This window comes from Monodelphis domestica, chromosome 6, assembly GCF_027887165.1.
Source record: "Monodelphis domestica isolate mMonDom1 chromosome 6, mMonDom1.pri, whole genome shotgun sequence".
Taxonomy (NCBI): domain Eukaryota; kingdom Metazoa; phylum Chordata; class Mammalia; order Didelphimorphia; family Didelphidae; genus Monodelphis; species Monodelphis domestica.
The window spans coordinates 185,037,687-185,063,047 of record NC_077232.1 but is presented as its reverse complement, the minus strand read 5'-3'; the positions used below and the strand labels follow the sequence as shown (position 1 = coordinate 185,063,047).

The 25,361-nt window shown below is 33.3% G+C and overlaps 1 protein-coding gene across 1 annotated transcript in view; it reads left to right on the top strand.

Annotated features, from left to right (window-relative positions):
- Positions 1-25,361, top strand: part of LRBA (LPS responsive beige-like anchor protein) — an 854,371-nt gene that overhangs the window by 596,086 nt on the left and 232,924 nt on the right. Inside the window, exons 41-44 of the mRNA XM_056803808.1 lie at positions 17,191-17,308; positions 19,636-19,738; positions 21,508-21,623; positions 22,894-23,006. Of these exons, the coding sequence (XP_056659786.1) occupies positions 17,191-17,308; positions 19,636-19,738; positions 21,508-21,623; positions 22,894-23,006 (450 nt within the window). The remainder of the gene's footprint in view (positions 1-17,190; positions 17,309-19,635; positions 19,739-21,507; positions 21,624-22,893; positions 23,007-25,361) is intronic.

The window sequence follows — 25,361 nt, the reverse complement described above, 5'->3', positions numbered from 1 at the left end:
ATAGTAAAAAGCTGTTGTATATTAAATTGTGTTCATATATGAGTAGTTTGTATCCCTCTTTCAAAAGAAATTAATCTCCTATATGTTAAGGGTAAAATTTAGGGTTGAGACTCAATATAATTTTAGTGGTCGCCAAGGATTTAAATTCTAAATCTCAATAACATACTCAAGTCAGAATGGAATTTTATGGTGGTTTATTTACAATAGAAGGAAGAAATTAAAAATGAGGGAGAGAGAGAAAGCGGAAAAAAGGCTCTGGCTTGGTCTGAGCAAGGGGTAGTTCAGAGTCCTCAGCCAAGGGGCCTTCCCAGAAGATTAAATCTAGCCCCAAGATGAGGAGCCTCTTTGGAAGCTGATGTCTTCAGAAAGGTCAAAGGAAAGGGGAGTCAGCCATATCACTCACCACATGGTCCCTTCAAGGAAGCAGGCTGAGGTCCCATACACCACCAAGTCAAGTTCCACAGCCAAAGTCTATAAAAAGGTCCCTCTCACAGGAAGTGACTTGAAACATAAAGGCAGTTCTTTACTTCACTTCCTGTGGCTTAAACTTGGCTTAGGACAGCCCAGGGGGTCAGTCATTTATTTCTGATTTGTCACTTGCTAGCACATGCAGATCATAGACCGTCCTCCCCCACAGTTAATCCTTAAATGGAGGTGTATACATTCCTGGTTGCTAAAATTCTAAAGACTAAGCAGGGTGCAGTAAATCTAAAATTCACATATAGAAGAGACCATTCAGAAGATTATCAGCTTCTATGATGCCATTCCTTGAAGTACAACAAATAAGTGACATAACACTAGCTCTGACAGGTAAAGCTTTATATTTTAAAAAGCATTTTCCTAATGCTCACCCAATGAAGTTGTTGTTTTCAATTTGCCTGGAGGAATCTCTGAGTCAGGGAAATGGAATCAGTAGCATAAACCCCCACAAGATAAGAAATTTCAGAGTTCCAACTTTTAACCCCTTACCCATCTCACTCTTGTACACTGTTGTGAACTGAACACCTTTCATTTATACATACTCACATAGTAATGTGGTCCCCAAACCAAGTCTGTGGCAACTTCCTACTCAGTTTCAGACCCAGAACTTTAGAAAACACCTCAAATTTCATAGAAATTTCGAGTTCTAAAATATTTGAAGGTCATAGGGACTTGAGCTCTTGAGATCCAGAACAATTGTTTTTGATCTAGATGATGTGGTTTTTCTTCAGAGAGCTGGCCAGGGAATCCAACCATTATTTAAAATACTATTGTCCCTATTATACCCATTATGTACCACAAGTGTGGGTGTTTTGGGCATGTACTCATCTGTTATCTCTTTCTGCTTTCTGATTTGGTGTTCTTGTCAGTTCTCCTCTTTACAGATGACTCTGAAATTGATATATTCAGTACCAGTTTCTTACCTGAACTCCAGTCTTTCATCACTAACTGCTTTGGGGTATTTCCAAAAACATGTCCCATAGACATCTCAAACTCATGTGTCCGAAATAGAACTCATTAATTCTGAATCCTTGCTTTCCTATTAAAGTTGGGTGTATTTTCACTTTTTTAGTTACCCAGGTTCAAAATCTTGGTATAATCCTTGACTCTTCCATCTGATTCATGTCACATATCCAATGCACACAAAACCAATGGTTGCTGGATTTAATTTCTTTCCTCTATATTTCTTACCTATGTCCTTTCATCTCTGCTCACTTGGCAATGACTAGTTCATCACCTTGGCTATTTCAATAGCTTCTTATTTTCTTATACTCCTATAAGGCTCTCACCTCTCCAATTTGTCCTCCACAGGATGACCATGGTGATTTTTCTTAAGGAGATCATGCCATATCTCTTTCACCACTTCTTACCTCCTTCCCATAAACTCTAGTTACTTTCTATTGTTTCTATGACCCACTATAAACTCCTGTATCGAACATTTTAAACTCTTTACGACTTGGTTTCCTACTACATTTCTACTCTTCTTACATGCACTCTGATCTAGCCATAGTGGACTTTTTAATAGTCAGCAAGCATAACTCTTAATCTCCCATCTCTTTGACTTTGCACTGATTATTGCTCATACATGAAATGTATTCCTTTATCCTCACTTCCATAGAAACCTTTCTACTAGTCCACTCCCTTTCAAAACTACCCTGTATTCATTTGTTATATGTTTGTCATTGCATCTGTTTATGTTGGCCCTCACCATTAGAGTTCTTTTGATAAAGACTATTTCATTTTTGCCCTTTTAGCCTCAAATTTCAGCACAGTGCCCAACATATAGTTGTTGCTTGAGAAATGCTAGTTGATTGGTTATTTTTATACCCCAAAGTTTTTTATTTCAGTGTTCCATGTACCAAATAACCAATTTGTAAACAAGGTTTTGGTTCACAGTCCATTTGTTCCCTTAAAGCTTCCCTGTAGGTTCAGAGATGGCTTATCTGTACCAGTAATCTCACACAGTTTATGAAACTCTCTGAATTGTTTTCAATCTACCTATTCTGCACAACTTCCAGAAAATTATAACTACATGAAATGATAGCTGCTTAAAGGCAGGACAAAACATGTATTATTGGTGTCTTTACATGCACCTGACTTTTACACTCATTGTTTTGTTTATTGAACATAATAGTAATAATTGCTTGTGCTTTTGACCTTGAATTATAATGGAGGTGGTATGGTGAGGGGAAGTGCAAAGGAAAGTCTTGGGAAGCGTAGAGAGGAGGAAAAGAAATGGTTCTTTCAACTCTAATTAGACCCTAAGCCTTTAATCTAAGAATCATAGTATTTAAATCTGGAAGGAACCATAGATATACACCCTTGAATTAGCCTATATACATTTACTCATCCCCAACTCCTCATGCATCAAGACAAAAATGAAATGTAAAGGTTTGTTTGTTACTAAATTATTTAAGTTAAGAAATATACCTGTTTTAGGAGAGGTCAACCTTTTTATCCCCCTTTTCCCCATTTTTATAAAGGTAAAGTTATGTTACATTAAACACAGCCTTGAAAAGACAAAGGAGTCACTGAAAGGCATCTTAATAATTGTTCTATCAGTTTTTTCCTGGTTAATAGTAGGGAGTTGCCTGTTCTCACACTTAATTCAGCCATTTTATAAATAGAAACCTGTTGATATTTTTGGCTTAAGCTAGTAAATATGACTAATTTATTTTCCAATTCTACACCCTTTTCCTTATTACTGGTCCATGGCCAGAAGAGTTGGCGAAAGACCACCTTTATTCAAAATCTGTAATTTCTCTATCTTTTTTCCAGGATCTAGCTTGTAGGGAAGAAAGACAGTTTGTTAGAAACAGGTTTGTCTCAGCCCAACTCTAACTCAAAAAACTATTCTCTGTAATTCCTATCTGAAATGAGACATGATGTCAAACCCTAATAGAAATATATTAGCCTAATAGATCACTTAGTCACTACTTATTAATTTGTATCAGACATTTTGTTAAATGATGAAGATACTAAGAAAGGCAAAGGATATTCCTTGCCTTCAAGGAGCTAAGTAATGAAGGATATGATGTGTAAATAGCTACATAATAACAAGCTATTTATGGGATAAATAGGAAATAATCAAAAGGAAAATTGTATGAGATTTGGGAGGGATTGGAAAAAGCTTTCTGTAGCAGGCGGTATTTTAGGTGGGTTTGAAGCAGTGTGTGATGACAGCTAAGTGAAAATGTTCAAAATCAGCTTGTTGGAGAAATATCAAGGAGGCTAGTCTAACTGAATTGAAGAGCCTGTGGGGTAGTATAAACTGGAAGGATACTGGAAATATAAGGGCTGACCTAACTGATTTAGAGTTGAAAGAAGCCTGAGAAGTTTAGTCTAAGCTACCTTGCATTTTATAAATGAAGCACCTGAGTGAGGGTCAAGAGAATTTACATGTTTTGTTCAGTCATCTAGCTGTTTGTAAGTTGCAAAGCTGAGACTTGGACACAAGTCCTTTGCTTTTAAATCTTGTACACTTTCTACTGTGTCACACTAAATCCTTAGGTTAGATCTAAGTCCATGTAATTTGAATATCTAAAAATCAAACAAAAATAGTATTCTCTTGCCTTACTCTTTTTCTTTCTAAGCTCTCTACTCCACAACACCCCCATAAATTAAACAATATGACTCTAAATTGGAAACCCAGTTAAGTGTCATCTTCTGATTTGACTCCTGCATGTCGAAGCATGCTCTCACTAGTTTCAAATTTGTTAGCTTCAAGAAACTCTCTAGGGTGGTCATCTAATGTGACCATCCCTCATTTTGTAAGTGAGAAAGCTCTGGTTCAGATAGGTTAAGTGAAGAAATCTGATATTCTTATACCTAGTGCCAGATCTGATTTTAAAAATAGATTTTCTCCTCCTAAATTTTTAATTTTAGTTTCTTTTAAAAATTATTGTAAGGTATTTCAATCCTATTCATTTATAGTTTGTACTATTTTAAGTACTCATCTTTTTTGACTAAGAAGATCAGTAAAACAATCACTTCCTTTGTCAATTTTCTTTATACTTGGACTATATTTGGATTGGGGGAATGGGAGGGTTTAGGAAAATGTAGTTTGTTTGTTTTTTTTTACCTAAACTCAAAATCTCAAAAAATGAATTATTCTTTCTCATTTTTCTGGCTCAAAGTATTACTATGTTAAAATTGTTTCTGCCTAGGATTTAGAAAATCACAAGATTCAGAATGAGATAACTGAATTTAAATATTGACCCTGCTAATGATGCAGCAGAAAGAAAAGTGCCTTTGAAATCAAACAAGTAGGATTCAAATCCTGTCCCTGATTCTTACTTATGATTTAACTGTGTGACCTTGATTAGGATGCTTACCCTCCCTCGGCCTCTTGTAAAATCAAATTTAATTAGAAGGTCCCAAAGGTCCCTTCCACCTTTAGATCTTTGAAAAATTAGGATTAATAATAATTTTATCTCTCTTCACCACAGTTTCTTCCATGTAAAATGAGGAACTTGGACTAGATAACCTCTTGGGTCCCTTCTAGCTCCAAATACGACCATATACTATGTAATAGCGTTATAATACAAAATACATGTGTATTTTGAACCAGGAAAATGTTTTTCTAAGTTTATTTTGTGTATAAATGATCCTTAAGTATATACTCAAACTGCACTTTAGAAAAGTGTTCTAGAACTCTTTAATTTTTCATTATCAGACTAATTCCCTTTCTCCTTCCAGTTATTGCAAATTTTACTGTGCTTTTGTTTCTTTAACTTAACTAATATGAAAATGAGGTCAGTGGTAAGAAACATATTAATTTCAGGAACATTCACTATGAATTAGTTGCAAATGATTCTTGTAGGCTCATGAATAGTTTGTATACATTCCAGTACCATGACATAAAAATAGAGTTGTAAACAACATTTGAGAACTATTAAATAAAATGCTTGGGCTTTTCTTTTACATGAAGCAAATGGGAAACTTGAAATGTATACTTAAGGATTTGTAAGCAAGGGTAACTTTTAATCAGAGAAACAAGTGAGCCCTGATTTGTAAAGTTAGTTGATTGATGTTCCATTAACTATGTTTTTATTTTTTAAGAATGAGATTTTTTTTAGTGCTAAGGCAGTTTTACTCAAAAAGTAGCAGTTAATGTAAACTCCATGGGTCTGTCTGTGTCCAAATTATGAATAGTTTTGTATCAGGATCTGAAGGAGTTCCCATGGTTTCTGGAATGTTTATGAGGCCTGGCCTATAATGGATGGCTTTTCTTTCATTGTGAGTATAAAGGCAGTTTTCTGTTTTAAAAGAGCAAATAATTTTTTACAGACTTGGTACAACAGAATTTCTTGAAACAATTAGGATACATGTAAATCTACTATCCTTTCCAGGCAGTATGAAAGTGAAAGTTGCCTCAGAATCTCTAGTGACTGATATGTATGAATAAAGATGGCTTCTGACAAATGTTTCCATTTGGAAACTTGGTTAATCTTACTTACATATTCAAGTCATCTAGAAGTTAGAGATTCTACATGGACCTTTGAACATTTTTTGTATAAATCCCCCTAGAATTTAATATTCTCTTTAATTTGTGGCAATTTAAAAAAAAGATGCATTTCTATTTACCAAGCAGAGAGATCTGATGGAGTATCAACCAAGGAGGACTGTGGAATTATAAATTTTATATCCTTTTGTCTTGAGAAGCCCCTAGAATTCTGATATGTGAGAAAGTTCTTAAAAGGAAATGCTATCAAGTAGTTTTCTTTAATAAACTATATATCAGAGCTATTTACAAATCCTTTTTTAGCAACTTCAGAAATACTGTAATAATTTTCATTTTTGTCTACACATACTTGAAAGAGAAAAAAACAGGGAAAGATGATGTGCAGTTTCCCTCCTACTACACTCTCCAATCTTTTTTTGTTTCCAGGTTGAGAGAGCTCCTATATGGCATGAATAATCAGCTCCACTCAGTGAATTCTTGGGTCCCAAATTGTCATCACTGCCTGAGAAAATAAAACCTTAAATAATGCACTTGGGTATTTGAATAATTGGGAATATTTCCCTGGCGACCACCTTATATTTGATTTTAAAACCCAAGACACTGTAGTGAAACATATTAGATAATGCACTTAGATAATGCACTTCATTTTTGACTGCTGCCATTTCCGTATAGTGAAGGGAGATTGTTGGATAATTAGCAGCTTCAAAACTTCTAGAAAAGCAAGCCACTTTCATAACCTTGCCTTGAAGAAGAATGATTTCCAGACACACTTTTCCTAGTACTTTCATTGAATAACTACTATTAGGAATGCAACTAGCATATTTCCTGCCTTAAGCAAACAGTATGAGATCCTTCTAAAATCTACCTTTTGGGACAAATTTGTGTGTGTATATTTGTTGAGGAACATTGCACAGTTTTGGAATGGAACAGAGTAGATACACAGCCCAGGAGCTTCTAAGATGTTGAAAGCATAGAAGTGTTATCGATGACCTCTAAATTTCAATGCTCTAGGGCAGCAATGGTGAACCTTCTAGAGACCAAGTGCCCAAACCATTTCCTCATGCCACATGTGAGCTGCTCCCTTACCCCAGACAGGGGAGGGAGGAAGCTCTCCCATTTGGCTGCTGGGCAGAGCTGCAGGGGATGGGAGAAATGCCCTCAGGTGCGAACATTTTGCTATGGAGAGGGGGAAGGGAGCAGCATAGTTTTGCCAACATGACTCTGGGGCAAAGCTTCATCATTTATCTTATAGCTGTGATTCTGCCTACCCAACTGAGGCTGGGAACTGTGAGATTTAAAATGGTTGAAGTCTTAAACTGTAGTGATTAAAATAGTGGAAGATATAAATTGTGATAGATATAAGAGAGGGTGAGTAAATTTGACCGCAGAAATATGTTTCACTACAGTGTCTTGGGTTTTAAAATCAAATATAAGGTGGTCACCAGGGAAATATTCCCAATTATTCAAATACCCAAGTCAATTGGGTTTTATAGAGATTTTAATTAACAATACAATGAGTAATCAAAGAAAGAGAGAGAGAGTAAGAAAAGAATAAGTATGAAGGGCCTCAAACCAATATGGCCTAGACCTGAGTCTTAAAAGAGAAATCAGTCAGTTTTTTAACACTCACCACAAGGTCTGAGTAACAAGGATACTAGTGACACCAGGCCAGCATCCTTCCTCAAAGAGTCTTCCAGTCAGAGATTGTTTCAAAGGGCCTCTATCAAGAGCCTCCAGAGCTCCTACCCCAGAGGGACAGAGCCCCTCAGAGGAACTCCTCAAGGAGCTCTCCTCCAGAATGAGAGTCAGAAATCGAGATCCTTTGCTCTTCTCTGAGTTCTTATTTTTAAGGGCAAAATCTCCTCTGTCACCTCCCCTAAGTCCTTACATCTACCAATCACTGTAGATGTTTCTAAAGGACCACCCATTTTGAATTCACAGCTGAGTAGTTTTAATCTCTTTAGTAAGTCAGAAAAAATGCTGCTGTGTCGACAAATTTCATTAAGAAAAAACCTCTGAATAAGTTATCACCCTTTTAGGTTTAAGTAGTTTACAAGTTGCCCCACCTTTATAGGTACTTAGTATCTCATTGTATCAATTCTAAAACAGTCATGACTCAAAAAACTTCCTGTCCCTTCCATAAGCATGGATTAAAGTACTTTCATTGTTTAGCAAGCTGCTTTCTGTCCTAAAGCAGTCTTAAGTAGGGTGGAGCAGGGACATTCCCAAGGCAAGGAGTTTTCACACTTAAGTAGAATTCTCACTATCTGCTAGGGAATTTTTTAAAGTAGAAGATTTCCCAATGGGGAAATTTTCAACATTCATAAGTCTGAGAAATTTTAAGGTTTACAGAACCAACATCTCCTGTCCTCATCCAGATAGGGAGAACTTCTGTTTCTAGAGCTGATATTATATGAACAGTGCAATTAGGAAACATTTCATATGTATGTGTGCTCCTTTATACATCCTCATGTATACTAGTAACTGGAATTGGGTAGAGTAGTTCAGGCTGGAATAAATTTTGAATTTAATTTAATTGGAGGAAGTCAAATGTGGAGAAGGATTGTTAGGAACAAAAAGAAGTGTGAGATAAACAGTAAAGTGGAGAGGGACTATATTTTGAGGGAGTTGTAGAAGTATAACTTTGTAAGCATGGGAAAAGGGGTCACCATATGGAAATACCTGTAGTAGGAAGTTTCTTGACAGATCAGTTACATCAATGCCTGATAAGTCTGTTTCTTGGATCCAATTAAAAAAAAAAACAAAAACCATTCAAATACCATAATAAACAGGCTTTGGTTTCCTTGTTTGCATTCTTCTAAGTCTGTTAACATAATCTCCTTAGGCCATAAACTCCCTGAAACCATTGAAAATTTTTGTTCTAATACCTTGCTTAAATTTCATTCAAAATGTAGTGCTTTGTTCGTAGAATTTGGGCTCATTACAAAATATTTTCTGGCAAACTATATCTGAGCTGGTTTGTGAACTGAAGTTATTGCTAGTAGAAATATTGTGATGTAATTAAAATAATAAATTTTAGTTAAGTACTTTCATATAGAAGTCTTGTATATAAATAGGCTGTAGTGACCCAAGGATAAAAAGCCCCCATAGTTCCTGATTCTTCCAGAGTTGTCAGTTTCCAAAAATGTAAGAGGACACATACTCACATATTCATAAGAGGAAAGGGCAGATGCAAGTTTAAAATAATGTTAACTGACATTTAGCTAGCTCTTCCCAGTTTACCTACTGCTGGAATTAATCTCAAAACAGCCATGAGAGGCAGGTGCTCAAGTTGATTTTTGTTCTGACCAGATTTGTGATTTCAACACTTTACTGAGCCTCAGTTGAAGAAACTCCTCCTACCCACACAGATTCACATCCTTTACAACTGGAAGTCTTAGAGACTTGCAATGGGGCACGGATAAATTAAGTACCTTGACTTAGGTTATACCTTCAATGTGTATCAAAAAGGAGTACTTGATCCTTGGTCTTAAGGAGTCCAGATACCTGGACTATTAGAAAGTAATGAACAGCTAGCTTTGTATTCCAGGCAGGACTTGAATTCAAATCTTAACAGATCTAAAAAGTGTAGGAGGAAAATTTGGGAAGGGAGATACCACTCATAATTGAGAGACTTCACAAAAGATGTTCCACCTGAATGAGCTTTGAAAAAGATTCCTTCCTTCCTTCCTTCCTTCCTTCCTTCCTTCCTTCCTTCCTTCCTTCCTTCCTTCCTTCCTTCCTTCCTTCCTTCCTTCCTTCCTTCCTTCCTTCCTTCCTTCCTTCCTTCCTTCCTTCCTTCCTTCCTTCCTTCCTGCCTTCCTGCCTTCCTTCCTTCCTTCCTTCCTGCCTTCCTGCCTTCCTTCCTTCCTTCCTTCCTTCCTGCCTTCCTGCCTCCCTGCCTCCCTGCCTCCCTGCCTCCCTGCCTCCCATATCAGACTTGGAATGGAAAGAGGAGGCTTGGAATCAGAAGGCTTGGGTGCTAGACTTTCTAATTCTTATATGACTCTCAACGTTTATTATAGCACTTTGAACATAATATAAGTTTAATATATGTTGAATAAATGAAGGATGATTAATCATTCACATTTACATAGCAGCTTAAAGTTTGCAAAGAGATTTTCAAATATCTTATTTTTTATTTTCATAGCAAACATGGGAAGCAGGTTCGGTTATTCCCATTTTTCAGAAGATGAAACTAAGGCCTTTACAAGTTAAATGACTTGACCAGGCTCATCCAGTTAATGAGTGTATTTTTGGCTGGTTTTGAAATCAGGCCTTCATAACTCCAGCCAGATTTATCATTCTCTTGTCCTCCCAATTGTCTCTAGCTATAGATATATGATCTATTAAACATTTAGTTGCTACCTCAGTGTAGCTTTTTCTTCTTCAGAACCTTCTGATAGAGCAAATAAAAATGTAGTGAATAATGAAAGGTTACTATAGTAGGAATTAACTTCTAGTTCCATGATTTACTCCACTAATTTCAAAGACTATAGACCCATGCATAAATTATGAAGCTTTGTGCATATTTATGTTTAAATAAATTACTAAAATGAAATAACACAGGTTAATGACAATGTTCCCAAGTTGTCACAAGAGTCAGAATGATATTACTGAAATAAAGATAATGTACACTTCAAGATACTTTTAGGGACATTTTCTTCCTCCTCTTTATTATATATGTATGCTTTTTAAAAATTGTTTGTGGTCACTTTATTAGCTTTGGTTCTCTGTGGCACCTGGAAAAAGATGAAACAAATGTCTTCCTTTCCTTTTTCAGTATAAAATTAGTCATGTGAGTAAATATTTTTTAAATCATGTTTCTGTATGTTTATAAATGCTCAATATTTTTAAAAGCTAAAAACCATAAATCTGTCAGTAAAATATTTTTATTTTAGTTAAACTGGATATTGCACTGCAAATTTAACAAAGAAAAAGTGAAGAAAATATCCTAAACCTTTTTCTTTGCCCTATCCAGGAAAAACAAAAGGCATTGTTTCTTTTCCTTAATACCTTTGTGTAGTAAATTCTGCATTTTGCCTTCTTTTTTCTTCCCATTTGGTAGTACATAGAGTGTTTCTAAAGACAGACACAGTTGAAATGGCTTATAAGTTGAAATACTACTGTTTTATTGTAGTCGAAGTGGACTAGAGAACCTTCCACTTCAGAGCCTATTCAGTCTTGGCTCATACATATGAAATGTTAATTAAAGAAAAATGACTTCTCTGGTCATATAATTTACAATGCAAAACATTTTTAGACTGAATAAAATTGGAAATAAAGCAGAAAGAACTAGCTAAAGAGTCTTTGAATTATTTACAGGCTGGGACTTAAAGGTGCATCAGACTAGCACAAATATTACATTATGAAATAGGAATTTCAGTTTGCAGTAAATCTGTCTGCCACAGCAGCTTAAAATAAAATAGTTTTACCCATCTAAAGCAACATCAATTTGCCAGTCAGTGCTTCATGTATCAAAGTGTGTTCTGTGAAAATATCAATATCATTGGTTAATATAAATGAAATTAATTTTTAAAGCTGGGCTAAAGGTTGACATCTGAAAAATTGCATTACTTTGCAGAAGAGAAATTTCTGTCTTCTAGTGAAATTTCAGGTCAGGAGGGCAAGTAATTTTCACAATCTTCAATGGGAGCCAGTGAAATATGAACTTCATTGTCACCTAGCCCCAAAGCGATAAGATAAAATGAGCTGATACATCATTTGCTGTGGTTTTATCATCTCCTCCAGTAATTGGAAGAGAAAACATAAGAGTATGTGTGTGTGCTTTTCCACCCTAAACTCCTCATCATCCATACCCAAGCTTAAAGCTATTTTAGGCCAATCAATACAAAGGTCACATAGCATTTTATTTATATTTTTTTAATTCTTCATCATGGTTAAAACTGCCAAGTGGAACATTAGAGTAATGAATATGTTTAATTGAATTTGTCACCCATGAAAATACTAAGGAGAATACTATGCCACACCATAGTACTAGTAGTCAGTGGGCAGAAAAATTGACTACATGGATGAAGAATTATGAAGTAAATATTTGGTAATTAATTTTAAAAGATACTTTTTCCTCCTGTCATTTTTTAACTTCCATGTTTTGGTGGTTCTGATTTTTTTTGTGTGAAATTCACAAAGTACTATTACAAAAGCTTAAAGGTCTTGAAATATTTAATAATAGAAACATTTCCTGGAATTTTCCAGTTGTCTAGTACTTAAAAAGCATCATTTTCTTTTGTTTTTTAAAAATAAATCTTTAATGATAATGAACTAATATCATATTACATTTGATTGAATCTAATTCTAGATATACATAAGAAAATCTAAAATCTGGGATTATTATGTAGACTACCATTGGAAATCAATTTTTATATAAATTTATATTTGGCAAACTCTGAAATCCTATTTATTCTTGAGTCCAGAATTTGGATATTCAAGGTAAATGTTTGATTAAAACATCTTTAAGTTGCCAAATGATAATTACTAGATTATTCAAACACTTTATTTTGCAAATATACATTTTAATGTGATCTTCTTTATTTCTAATATGAAATAAGCATATAACCCTTTCCAGATTTTGAATATATTATTTAACTCTAAGATATGTATACCATGCATGTGATCTTTAGATAGCTATTGCTAGTGTTAACAGTTAAATTATGCCTAGCTTCCATGTCAACAATATCTTTACTAAGTTAATGGGAAAAGGACTTTGTTTTGTTTGAAGTCTAAGACAATGTATCAACTTTTTTTGTTTGTCTTTTACTGTGCAAAAATAATTTGTTAATAATGTAATTTAGAAATACAAAGATTGTTTATGCACATAATCTTAATTTATAATTGGCAAATTTTAAGGAGATTTTATGAAGTTGTGTGAGAAAAATTGCAAAATCTGATTGGAGAAAGAATCTTAGCCTTTTACACAAATGCTAATATATTTTAGTAGAATCACTTTGTCATTTCTATGCAAAATTCTGTGAAGAGGCTTCATATTTTTTCAGATGATAGCATGTTATTTGTTTTACTTTACACTCAGTATGTCTAAATATGTAATCACCTGTTTTGTTTCTTTTTCATAACTATTAAAATATTTTAATGTAAAGAAACAATGAAATTGATATTCTTTTTTTTTCTCTTAACTTGCTGGTAAACTAGCTCCCTTTCTTTATATTCACAATAAAAATACTCTGTTTTTCTTTGGGGTGACCATAATCTTTTTCTTTTTTAGTGCCAAATATCTGACTTTTTTGGAAAAGAATCTTAATCAGTAGGTCAAAAAAAGTGTATTTTGTTGTTATTGATATTGTTTGATGGTATTTGGAAAAGCAAGATAAATGTACTTTGGTTTGTAAGGGTTATAAGCTGTCCCAAAATTATAGTCAAGGAGGAAAATAGAAGCCTGGATTTTTGTTGCCTTATAAACCAAAAACAAATGCAACAGGGTCACAAAGGTTCTTGTTCATTGTCCATGTGTTTTGTGATATATAATGAAAGATGTGTTTCTGTATTTCAAGACAAGTTATTTCTATTTCAAAAGTCTTAACTCTTAGATGATAATTTCAAAGGAACAAAAGAGTAAAATCTTTTTTTTTTAATTCTAAAATATTAATTTAAAAATACCGTCTCCCTAACTTGATTAGTCAGTAAACCAATTTTGCTGAGACATTGGAACAAAGGAAGTAGAATTCAGTTATTAATGAAAGAAAAGGTGATAAAGATTCAGGGAGAGTGCTTGTGAACTGTGTCTTTGGAACTACTATACTTGGTGTGTTAAGTGCAGAGCAGTGGTAATGATGCAGTTTCCATAGCAACTGGTTCATTGGAGGGCTAGACCTCTGTCTAGGGTGCTGTCAGTATATGTGGAGTTTCAGAGAACAGAAAGTCCCAAAGAAGGGTCTGCTTCTACCTAATCCAGTTTTAATTGAACTCCAGAGACTTTGAAGTGAAGCTATAGACCAGGCAGATACTATTCCAAGCAGAAATGAAGCCTTGCTTAGCTAGGCCTCAGCTGCTTTTCAGTATTGATACCTTTTCTTAATGAATACTTTTTTCTGTTATTGTATCAGAAACATGCCTCCATTAAAGGATGCTTATAGTTATCTATTTCAAATTATGTTATTGTACATTTTGCCATAGCAGAATGTGCCTAACCTTTTTTTTTAATAAGTAGGGAATTTTCTAAAGTTAGAAAAACCATACTAGTCATTTTAAACTAAGGAGTCAAATTCATATGCTATCGGTAATCTTTTTGTGTTCTTTAGGTCTACTATTTTACTTTGAAAGTTCAGTATATTCCAAACCACATTTAGTATTTTGATTCACAATATTTATTATATTGGAGCATTCAAACTATGTATTATTATTATCATGTTTAAAACCTGAGGTTTTCTGTTTAATTGAATTTTCCAATTAATGAATTAAGCAGTAAACTATTTCAGGTTTTACTGAAAACTTTTGTGAAATATATGAATATGCTTTCATACCTTAATAAGAAGAGTATACTAAGTACACATAATCTCTGATTGAAGACTTTACAGCATTTCATATTTTTTCTGAACATCAGTAGTACTCTGTTTTTATAGATGAATCAAATGCACATCATTTCTACATTGAATAAAGAAATGGAGAAAAAGGTAGAGCTGAACTGGGGAAATATGAGCTGACCTGAGGAAATAACATGAATAATTCTTCTCTAGCTCTTAAGATCCCTTTATACTCTTAACAATTAGTGAAAACTGCTCCCTTACCCAAAAGCTGTTGTTTAGAAATCATATCCTTGTAGTGATATGATGAAAAATAGTTTTGACCTCTTTGAACTTCCAAAAAAGTCTTGGGGCCACCAGGGGTCCCCAACCCTTACTTTGAAAACCATTACTTTTTTGGTGGTGTTCTTTCAAAAGTAATACATCCTCAAGTCATTTTATATCATTAGATTTTATTTCTAAAGATAAAAATAAACTTCATTAATTAAAGTTTCTGGCTAGTTACTTCAGATTTTCATGTAGTTGGCCCCAACCAAGTTAAAGAAATATGTACATGGGTATAGACTATGTGGGAGTTTAGTTACTTGGATTTGAATAAGTATTTATTAAAAACCTACTAGATATTAAAGAAATTCTCCCTTTGGTGCTAAGAGAGACACTAACCTCTGCTTTTAAGGAACTTTCAACTGAAGAGATTTTAAATTTTGGTCAATTATATAAAATCTTTTGCCGCAAATCAATTGTGTTTCTTTGGGTTAGGCATTTGACTATCTTCCTCACCAACCTACCCTTAGTTTTCATATCTGTCAAATGAAAGGCTCTTATATTATCTTTAAGATCCCTTTCAGTGCTAAAATGCTATAATTTTCTAAGCAATAGCAATAGCTAGTTATACAAATTATTGTTCTAAGACTGACAAAGTAACCTTTGTCTTCAAGATAATAACTCCATATTGTATTTCCATTTTCCTAACCAGAATTCAATTTTTGTTAATTTATTAATGTTTGAACTATATTTGAACATGATTATAATATGTTATAACTATATTCTATCTACGTATGAAAAAGGACCACAATTTTTAATAATTTTTTTATCTCATAACAGTCTCTTAGTTTATGGACATAATTTCTGACAGGACATTATGGTGGAGGACACAGAAGCTTATGTGCAGTATTCTTCCTTCTTTTATTTAGCCATTTTCCTCTTTTCGCTAGCAAAGTGGATAGAGTTTCAGGCCTGGGGTCAGGAAGACTTAAGTTCAAATCTAGCCTTAGACACTAGCTGTGTGACTGGTCAGAGGCACTTAGTTTCTACATGTGTAAAATGGGGATTTCAGCATCCATCTTGCAGGGTTGTTGTGAAGATCAAATGAGAATAATTGTAAAATGTTTAGCACAGTTCTTGGCACACAGTACTATGTAATTGTTAGTTATTATATGTAACTGATTAGGTCTTGGGAATTTGGTGAGTAGTGAGCAAAGGACAGAGCATCATATATTTGGAGTAGTATAGTTCACTTGCCTTTTTTTATATATCCTTTCCTCTCTAAATGCATCTTAATAATTGATTTTAGTTTTGAATTTAGAAAATAGAACAGTTTTTAAGGATATAGCATAGATTCTACTGTAGAGATAAATATGTTATTGTAATGGTTTGTGCACCTAAGTTTTGAATTATATATTTATGACAGGTTTCTGATGTTAGTAAGCATGCATTTGTGAACTGGTTTAACCTTTTTTTATCAAAATGGTAAATAATAAAGATAAATATGGCAGTAGGGAAATAGCCAACATTATTGTCCCTTAACACCTTTTAAATTAAGCTTTGAAAGAAAAGACCAAACTAAAAGCAACATGTACTTTAATAGTTTTGGACTAAGGATAGGATTAGTTTATCAGGGCAGACTAAGCATCTGTGTCTGTCACATGGAATGACAAGAATTGTAACAAATTACTCTGACAGTCACTTCATAGAAAGAGTTTGTTGGAGTTCATTTGCAAGTAGTTTTTAGCTGAAAACATGTTTATCCTTTATAGACAACTTTTATGCTTCTAGAATGAATGATTATTGCCAAAATGATGAATTTAACAGTAATTCTTTTGCATATGTTTTCATGAACTTGACATTTTAATGTCAGAAAAATTATTATATTGTAACTTGTTGAGTTTAAATGAGTCTGTGTTCAATAATCGTTTGTTATTTTTCTGTGTTTCCCAGGATGTTGACATAAAAGTTATATTTTTATATAAATGGAAAATAAAAAATATAGCAAAAATCTGATTTAAAAACTTCCATATTGGAAGTTTCAAAATGTTTAATTATTTAAAAATTATGGTTGAATACTTTCTTGTTGGTTATTTATCACCACCCCCTTTAAAACACACACATTCACTCATAAAACATGTTACAGGTAGAAAAGACTAGCAAAAATTGCCTTTGGGAAATAGAGGACTCTTACTAATTGGAGGTCTTCAAAAATATATTGAATAATTTCAAGAGATATAATAGAGAGAATCTTATTCAGGTACAAGTTGGACTAGTTGACTTCTGAGGTTCTTTCCAATTCAGAAATTCTCTAATTATATAATTTCTAAAATTTGTCATGTATTTGAATGCCTTCTTGATCATATTAAACAGTTTCACATAAATAAACAAACAAACAAATAAATGAATAAATGATTCTTTGGTCATTCAGTTACTGATGGTGGTTAAAATTGTCCTATCTTTTCCTTTTTCCCCTCTTGCATCTAGATCCTGGCATATACAGAAGGACTGCATGGAAAATGGCTGTTCACAGAAATTCGATCAATATTTTCCCGGCGCTATCTTCTACAGAATACGGCACTGGAGATCTTCATGGCAAATAGAGGTAATATCATATTGTAAATAACTCATAGTAATAAATGTAATGTTCACATCATAAAATAGCTCATTTTGGGAAGAGTTTGTAAAAATAGAAAGTACCATTACTAAATACTTTGCTATTTTAATGGTATTCTTTTTTCTTAAAGTCAAACTCTTTGTGATAACCAGTATTATACACAATCCTTAAATTTTCCCACTCTAATTCTTAATTTTTAAGTTCATTAGTAGTTTTCCCCTTTGAGAATAGTTATCTCTTAGCCTAATTACAAAATTAAAAAAAATATATATATACACATATACATATGTGTGTCTATATGTACACACATGTCTAGTATAATAAAACTATATCTTGTTGGGATTTTAGTTTCTATCTACCATACTTTTATGGCTATGTCTATGTCTGTGCCCCTTTTTTTAACCATACCAAAAAATTAGGGCTTTAAATCTATGGAATAGATCAAGAAATTTAACTAGCTATGGCATTTTGCCTTTCTCAATCTTTCTTTGATGTTTAAATTCCTGCTGGAATGAATCTTACATGTTTTAGAGAGTCAAATGACACATTTATCTGCTGTCAAATATAGGATCTTATAAGAAGATACTATCAGCAGATAGCACTGAATTATTCTTAGATACTTTATTACATCATTCTTCAAAGTGGAATTAAAATTCAATTTGTGGGTTTAGAATGGAGTTTGGTAAAATCCATTAAGAGAAAAGAGCAGGCAATATGGGATTCAAGGGGGAAACTGTCTCAGTGTATGTGTAGTATCATAGAAAGGGAAATTAAGGAAGGTAGTATCACAAAGTACACCAATGTTCACTTTTTTAGGCAGGTGAAAATGTTTAATTTCCTCCTGTTAGAATCCACAATTTTTTTTTCAAATTCAGAAAATATTTATAAAAATATTATAATTTTTCTTCCATTACAAATTCAACTGTGTTTATAGATAAGCTTCCTTTGTGTTAGAAAATTTATTACTTTGGAAAATATTTATCTTTGCTTTTTAATTGTTTTCCCTTTTTAAAAAGCAGACATTCTCTTAATCAGTGAATTTTTTCACACTTTTATGCTGATATGCATTTTAGTAGTCTCAAAGGAGTTTATCCCTGACTATATTTATGACTTACACAGCCTTATTTATTTTCTGTTTTTAAGGAATTTTGTTTTCTCTGTTTGCTTTATCTGTTTATTTATCTGTTGCTTTTTCTTCCATGATTTTAGTTGCCTGTTAGTAACATGCAGCTTTCTTTTCTTGTGTATTTTTACATTTATTATTTTACATGTACAATATGTTTGTCTCTCATCACTTTTTAGTGTTTTTAAGGACAAGAAGTTATAGACATTCAATAAACATGGAATTGCTTTCCCCATAAACTTGTTGGTGGGGCCTTGTGCTAAATTTTCCATGTTTTGTGTAATTTCTCTAACCAGGTGTAACATTTTTGTGAAGTTGAAGATATATGTGTGTGATCTTTGTTACATGAGCTCATATGAATATTTTTTTGTTCTTAAACCAAATTTCTACTTAAAACATGACCAATTTAAGATGCTGTTCTTAATTTGTCCTTGTGATTTTGTTTAAAAATAATCTGAGTATAAACAGTACTATTTTTACATCAGCTTAAAATTTTTTTTAATAAAGTAAAGTACATATTATTAGCCATAATCAATTAAGATTTACATATTCAATAGGGCAAGGGTGTAGATCAAAATTAAGATCCTTTGATTTCATTAATATTTATTTACAAAAAACATTTTTAGAACTTTTGAGAAATGTCAATTCTTTTAGTCATATAAAGTAAATTTGCTATAATCTCACATTGCTTCGTATGTTTGAAGCAATATTGAATATACTTCCATAGTAAACAAAATCTTCTCTTGAAATTTAGATACTAGTATAAGTAAAAATAATCAACATGTTCATTTTCCAGATGAACTTTTACATGCTTTCATACAATTTTAGTTTAAAAACTGTAGAGGCTTTAATTTCTTTTGTAAAGCTGATTCTATAAATCCAGAGAGATAAACATGACATGCTGACATTCTCTTTATTCAAATAGTATAACTAGATTACTTCAGCATCATGTTAATGTTAATAAGACAACAGTTGCTGGAATTCCTGACAGTGTTTAGAAGAGGAAATGCGTCTGAGAAAAGAGTTTAGAAGCTTGGACTAGACATGCTTGATTTGCTGTATGTAGACTGTGGGAAAACAGAATAAGTTTTGGAGTCTAGCAAGTACCTGAATTCATAATAGGCTGTTTTTATTAGATCATGAAGTGTGATGCAACTGAGAAGACATGTTCCATACCCTTTTGTGTTTGTAGTTGCTGTCATGTTCAACTTTCCAGACCCTGCTACAGTAAAGAAAGTGGTCAATTGTCTACCTCGTGTTGGCATTGGAACTAGTTTTGGGTTGCCTCAAACCAGGTAGTGTACTGTGATTTAAAATATTTTCGTAACCTTTAGTAATGTTTCATGAATTCAAAATTGTGATAGTAGCAATCCTTTGATTGCTTTTGGCAGTCAGTAAACTTAATTCACTTCTGATGTATAGGAATAATTATAGTCTTATTTTATAGCATAAGAAACCAAGACACAGAAAGATTGAAAGGTCCTTTTCATCATGAAAGTTATAGGAGATATGGGAAAATCACTCTGTACCCATTTATTATGTTTCTATAATTGTATATCTCAAAGTGTTTAGGTGTGTTGATTTTCACATGAATATGGGACTTTGAAGATAGTAAAGAGATGCTTACTTTTAGGGAGTGAATGAACATTGAGATTTTGTGAGATCATAGTTACCCTATAGAAATCTTTATTCCTCAGATAAAGGTCCTTTAATGATGTTTACTTTGACCTTTTAAAAGCATAAGCATGCCCCCCATTAAAATAATACCATATTCATTCAAAGATAAAGATTTACAACATAAATTACCTTGAGGTAATTTTTCATATAGCAAAAGCATTTATCCTTAATAAAAGAACTGAATTAAGAATTGCTTTTTAAAAGCACTCATAGTACACCTAAATTTTTTCTAGGATACTTAAAAATAACTAATTTATGAAAGTCACAGTGTTTAAAGTACATTTGTATGAGTATTTAAATAAAGCTTTGACAGTTTTTAATTTGCTTATAAAAAACCTATTATTTTGCCACATTTCATTTGAATTTTAGAGTCACTTGTCTCTTCCTTTTCTCATTCTCTTTACAGTGTGAAATTATTTCAGTATAAATTCCATGTGTAAAAAGATAATGTAGCACTCATATAGTGTCTTAAGGAGAAACTCCTGAGGCCAAGGCCAAAGTTCCCTGGATCAATTCCAATTCCAGGCAATGAGAACTAACTGCTCTAAAGCTTCAATGATGAGCAAAGCCTGGGGCCCAAAGCATGATCTTTTTTTACACTTGCTTACATGACTATAGCCCAGGTTCCCTGGGCTTATTTCTGAATAGTAGTGTAATATCTGATTAGGAATTAGAAAACCAGGGCTTTACCTCCAGCTCTGCTGTGTGGCCACATCTACTTGCTAGTCTCAAGTTCCCCATCTGGTGAAAAAGGGATTTGAATTTGGTGATCTCTCAGGTCCCTTTTGGCTCCTTTGTACAATGAAGTTAGATGAACCATTCAGATTGCTTAGTAAACCTTCAATCTTCCCCTTAGCAATTTCTCTCACCTACTCAGTGCTCTAGAGAAAAACAAATTATTATTTTGTAATGACCCCTCAGCTTCAAGTATTGGATTATAGTTACTACATATAAATAATAATCTGAAGGGTGCAATTTTTTTTTCTCTAGGAGGTTGACTTTAATTGATAAGGACATGGGAACACATCTGTTACATGGAATTTTAATTTCATATAATTCAGATTATCAACACCAGTATAACATTGTCAGCATGTATTTTGGAATAGGACATAAAAATGACTTCATTATAAAAAAACTGAGTATCTTAATGGTATTTTATTGTTTTTTAAAGTGACATTTTACCATGAGAAATAGAACAAATGAAAGCACCTTCCCTCTAATCATTTGTTTAACCTTCCTTTTGTTAGTGTTAGTATAACTACACTAGGAGACTTCAAAAAAAATTTCAAAATCAGAGTATAAATAAATTGAGCTTTTTTTTTTTTAATACTAAAGGGAGTTGAGTTGGGTCTTATTAGGGTGGATTCTATTTTCTTTTTCTTTGCAGACGCATTTCATTAGCAAACCCACGTCAGCTTTTTAAGGCTTCCAGTATGACTCAACGATGGCAGCACCGGGAGATTTCTAATTTTGAGTATTTAATGTTTCTTAACACTGTTGCAGGTAATGCAAACCTACACATTTACTCATTTACAACACTAGACTGCAAAGAGTGGCCATGTTTATTTTGAGCAATGATATTTGCCAGCCTATTGTAGCATGGTTATAGTATGTGAAGAAAGAAGGAAAGACAGATAGTTGGCTGCCACAAACAGATGCCAGGGATATTGAGGAAATCAAATCGTCAGATCTGACCACTATGATTCTTTCAGTTTGATGAAACTTTTCAAGAATGATTTAGCCCCTCAAGGACTTATACTCTACTTGAGGTAAAATATTAGCATTTTTACTAGAATTGGCACCTGAGCTGAATCCTAATGGGAAATAAGGTTTTTGAAAATAAGAGATGAAGTGGAGAATGGCATCTGGCTAGTGAGCACAAAAAGACAGGATATAGCATTTCAAATTTCAGAGGAACAATGTGAAATAAATGTGGAAAGGTAGGTTACAGTCATATTGTGGAGATTCTTCAGTTCCCTGCTTTGAGTTTGTATATTTTTCCCCCTAAAAATAACAATTGGAAATTTTTGAGCAGGGAAACCTATAAGATGCCAAAACACATTTAAGAACTCATATAGAAAGAAGAGTGTGTGCTTATATTCAGACCATTTGCCTTTTTCCCCTCTTCTCACAGCCTTACCTTTGGCCAATTTGTTCATTATCACCATTTCTAATAGATGACAAGAAGGAAAAATGAAAGATGAAAAAGATAAATTAATTCTCCTCATTAATTGTACAGATAAAGTATTTGTTGGGAAAGGAGGTTGAAACATCTTGGCTAAAATCTATGTAGATATAAAATTATTTGTTACCCCTATCTAATAGAAGTATTTCGGCAGCAGTGTCACTCATGAATGCCATGAGTTCTCTCTATCTGTTACCAACTCCATCTAACTGAATAACAGTTCCTACAACTCATGAGTTATAATGATCAGATTCAAATAGACCAAAACCCATGTTCATACAGCCTACATACCAGTCATATTTTGCCACATGAGACTTTGGTTGATCCATTTTGAACTATATTGACTTCAAATGTTCCATTTTAAAGATCTTGCACTAGATGATTTCCAAGATCCTTTTCCTCTTCGGAAATTTATAATTTTAAGTTTGCATTTGAATATGTAAGTTTAAAAAAAGTGATAGGTATTACAGTCCTTAAAAATGGGTAATAAGATATATAGTAGGGTGTGGGGGGGTTAGCCAGCAATTCTGTAAATTGTTTATCTATATCTCTGATGCCTTTCTAAATAGTTTTCTTTTCTTTTACCAGGACGTACCTATAATGACTTGAATCAGTATCCTGTATTCCCTTGGGTGTTAACTAACTATGAATCAGAAGAGCTTGACCTAACACTGCCAAGCAACTTCAGGGATTTGTCCAAGGTGACTTTTCATTCCTAAGATATATGTGTCTTATATGTTAAGTAGAGATATATGATAGATGTGGGATAATTTATCATATCTAAATAGCTTTGTATCTGTCTATATAAATATATGATATATCCATATATATGAGCTATAGATTTGTACTATACATGCATACTATAATATATAGATAAAGGATAGGCATGTCTATACATCTAGCATATATCTAAAATTTAGGTATTAGTAAGATATATTTGTGTCCATGTCTATCTAATACTTAGCCTAATAACTACTTAAAAGATAATATGAGAATATCAGAAGAAGAATGAATTTGCCATTTCCTGACTTTTGGATGTGAGATTAATATTGGGCCTCAGTTTACTTGTCAGTAAAAGTAACAGTAATGATAATCTGCCCTATTTATTTCCCAGAGTATATCCTGATCCTAGTGATCAAATGAGATAGGGTATTTGAAAGGACTTTTAAAGTGATGAGCACTGTACAAATTCATACATTACTTTTATTTTATTAGATAAATGTTTTGCAGGCAGAAGCTGCTTTCTGTGTTGAAAGTTACATTGTTAGGCAAAATCAAACAATAAATTGGTAGTGTTTGGGTAGCTGAGTGATATAGTAGAAGAAGGCTAGAGTTGGAGCCAGGAAAAGCTAAATTTGAATAGCACTTCAAGCACTTGGTTGCTGTGTGAACCTAAGGATGATGACTGGATTTATAGATCTATATTAAAATAATTGCACCTGTGTCCCAAGGTTGTTGTGAAGATCACATGAGATGAGATATATAAAGTATTTTACAAACTTAAAAGAATTCTATGAATATTACCTATTATTAATGAAAACTTGAACTCATTTAATCCTCTAAATCACCAGTCCCAGTCATGTAGGACTGTATCTCTCTTAAGAGTTATTGTTTGGGTATTTTTTTATTTGTGGCTTTCTATGTTTATTTGATTTAATGATGTTAAAATTTGGGAAAATAAATTATGAAGTTGTGTAATCTCCATTCCTCATATTAAAGTCCTGCTTGAGTGTCTCTTTGATGAGGCTTCAGGTGTACCTCATTTTTGAGACTGTAATAGCACAAATATCTCCATTACTTCTTCCTTAACAAAGCAGTTTATCCATGCCTGCCTCAGATATTATGAAGGAGTAACAGTTAACTTGTTCTTTGTCTTTTCTTCTTTCATTTTTCCTTTCTCATGTTCTTCCTTTGACTTCTTTCCTCCCTAGTTGGCTTTCCCCTTTCCTTTCTTTTTCTCCCAATGTACTTGTTTTCCTTCTCTCGCCTTCTTCCCTGTCCATTTCCTTTTTTCCTTTTCCCTATATTTATTGTATGCCTACTGCATGTATCACACAGTATTCTTCTTCCAAGGAACTTGTTCACCTTTTGGATTAATGTATTGTTTGTATATATTTTGATTTTTTTATAAGAAGTTGCTCTTGACCTATTATTAAGACCATATATTTCATTAGGAATATTTCCAATTTGAACACCAGTTGCTCAGCGTAGTTTTATGGATATCAGTTTCCTTTTTACCTTTCATCCTTTAGTGCCATGGAGAGAACATGCAGGTTCTCTCCTTTATTCAAGGAGAGCCTTTTCAGCCTCCTGATCCCAGAAGACTCTCTCCATGTCACTTGCATAATCCTGATTTATGAACTTTGGAGTAGAACTAGACGATGTAGTTAAAATGTCAGTTCCTCGATGTTGCTCCCTCCAACAGGAATGAAATAACTGGGCATCCTACAAGGGCATATCACTTACAACTTCAGTTTGAGGGAGTAGCAAGGTGATTGATAAAAGCATTCTGAGGTATAAAAGGTCTTGGAGTCCTTTCTAAGTGATACAACATATAAATAAAATAACATTGGAAACATCTGAAAATAGGAAAAGTAATGGCCAAATATGTAAACATATTAAATAGCTGATTCATGTATGGTCACACTTGGTGGAGAATTTTACAACTTAATGGGTAGGTAGAGAAGTAAAGATGGCACAGAGTAGTCCAAAACAGGAGATGGAGGAAAAAACTACAAATTACCTATTTCTTTACTCAGAAATCAGAATTTATCCTCTATGAGAAGAACATTATCAAATGAATATATGCGTAGTTAATAAAGAAAGTTGAAATCTCAGTCAAATAAGACTTTCCTATGATTTCCTCTTATTGTATAATATAAAAATATTGGGAAATTATTTTCAAAACATCTTTTTTTAAAACTAAGTTTAAATTCGGACTCAAGTCCTAACGACTGTGGATTCATTTCTTTATATGTACCAATGTCAAAATGTTGGAATAATTGACCTTTTGTATCTTGCCACTTCTTTGACTTGATATAGACTGAATTGAACAA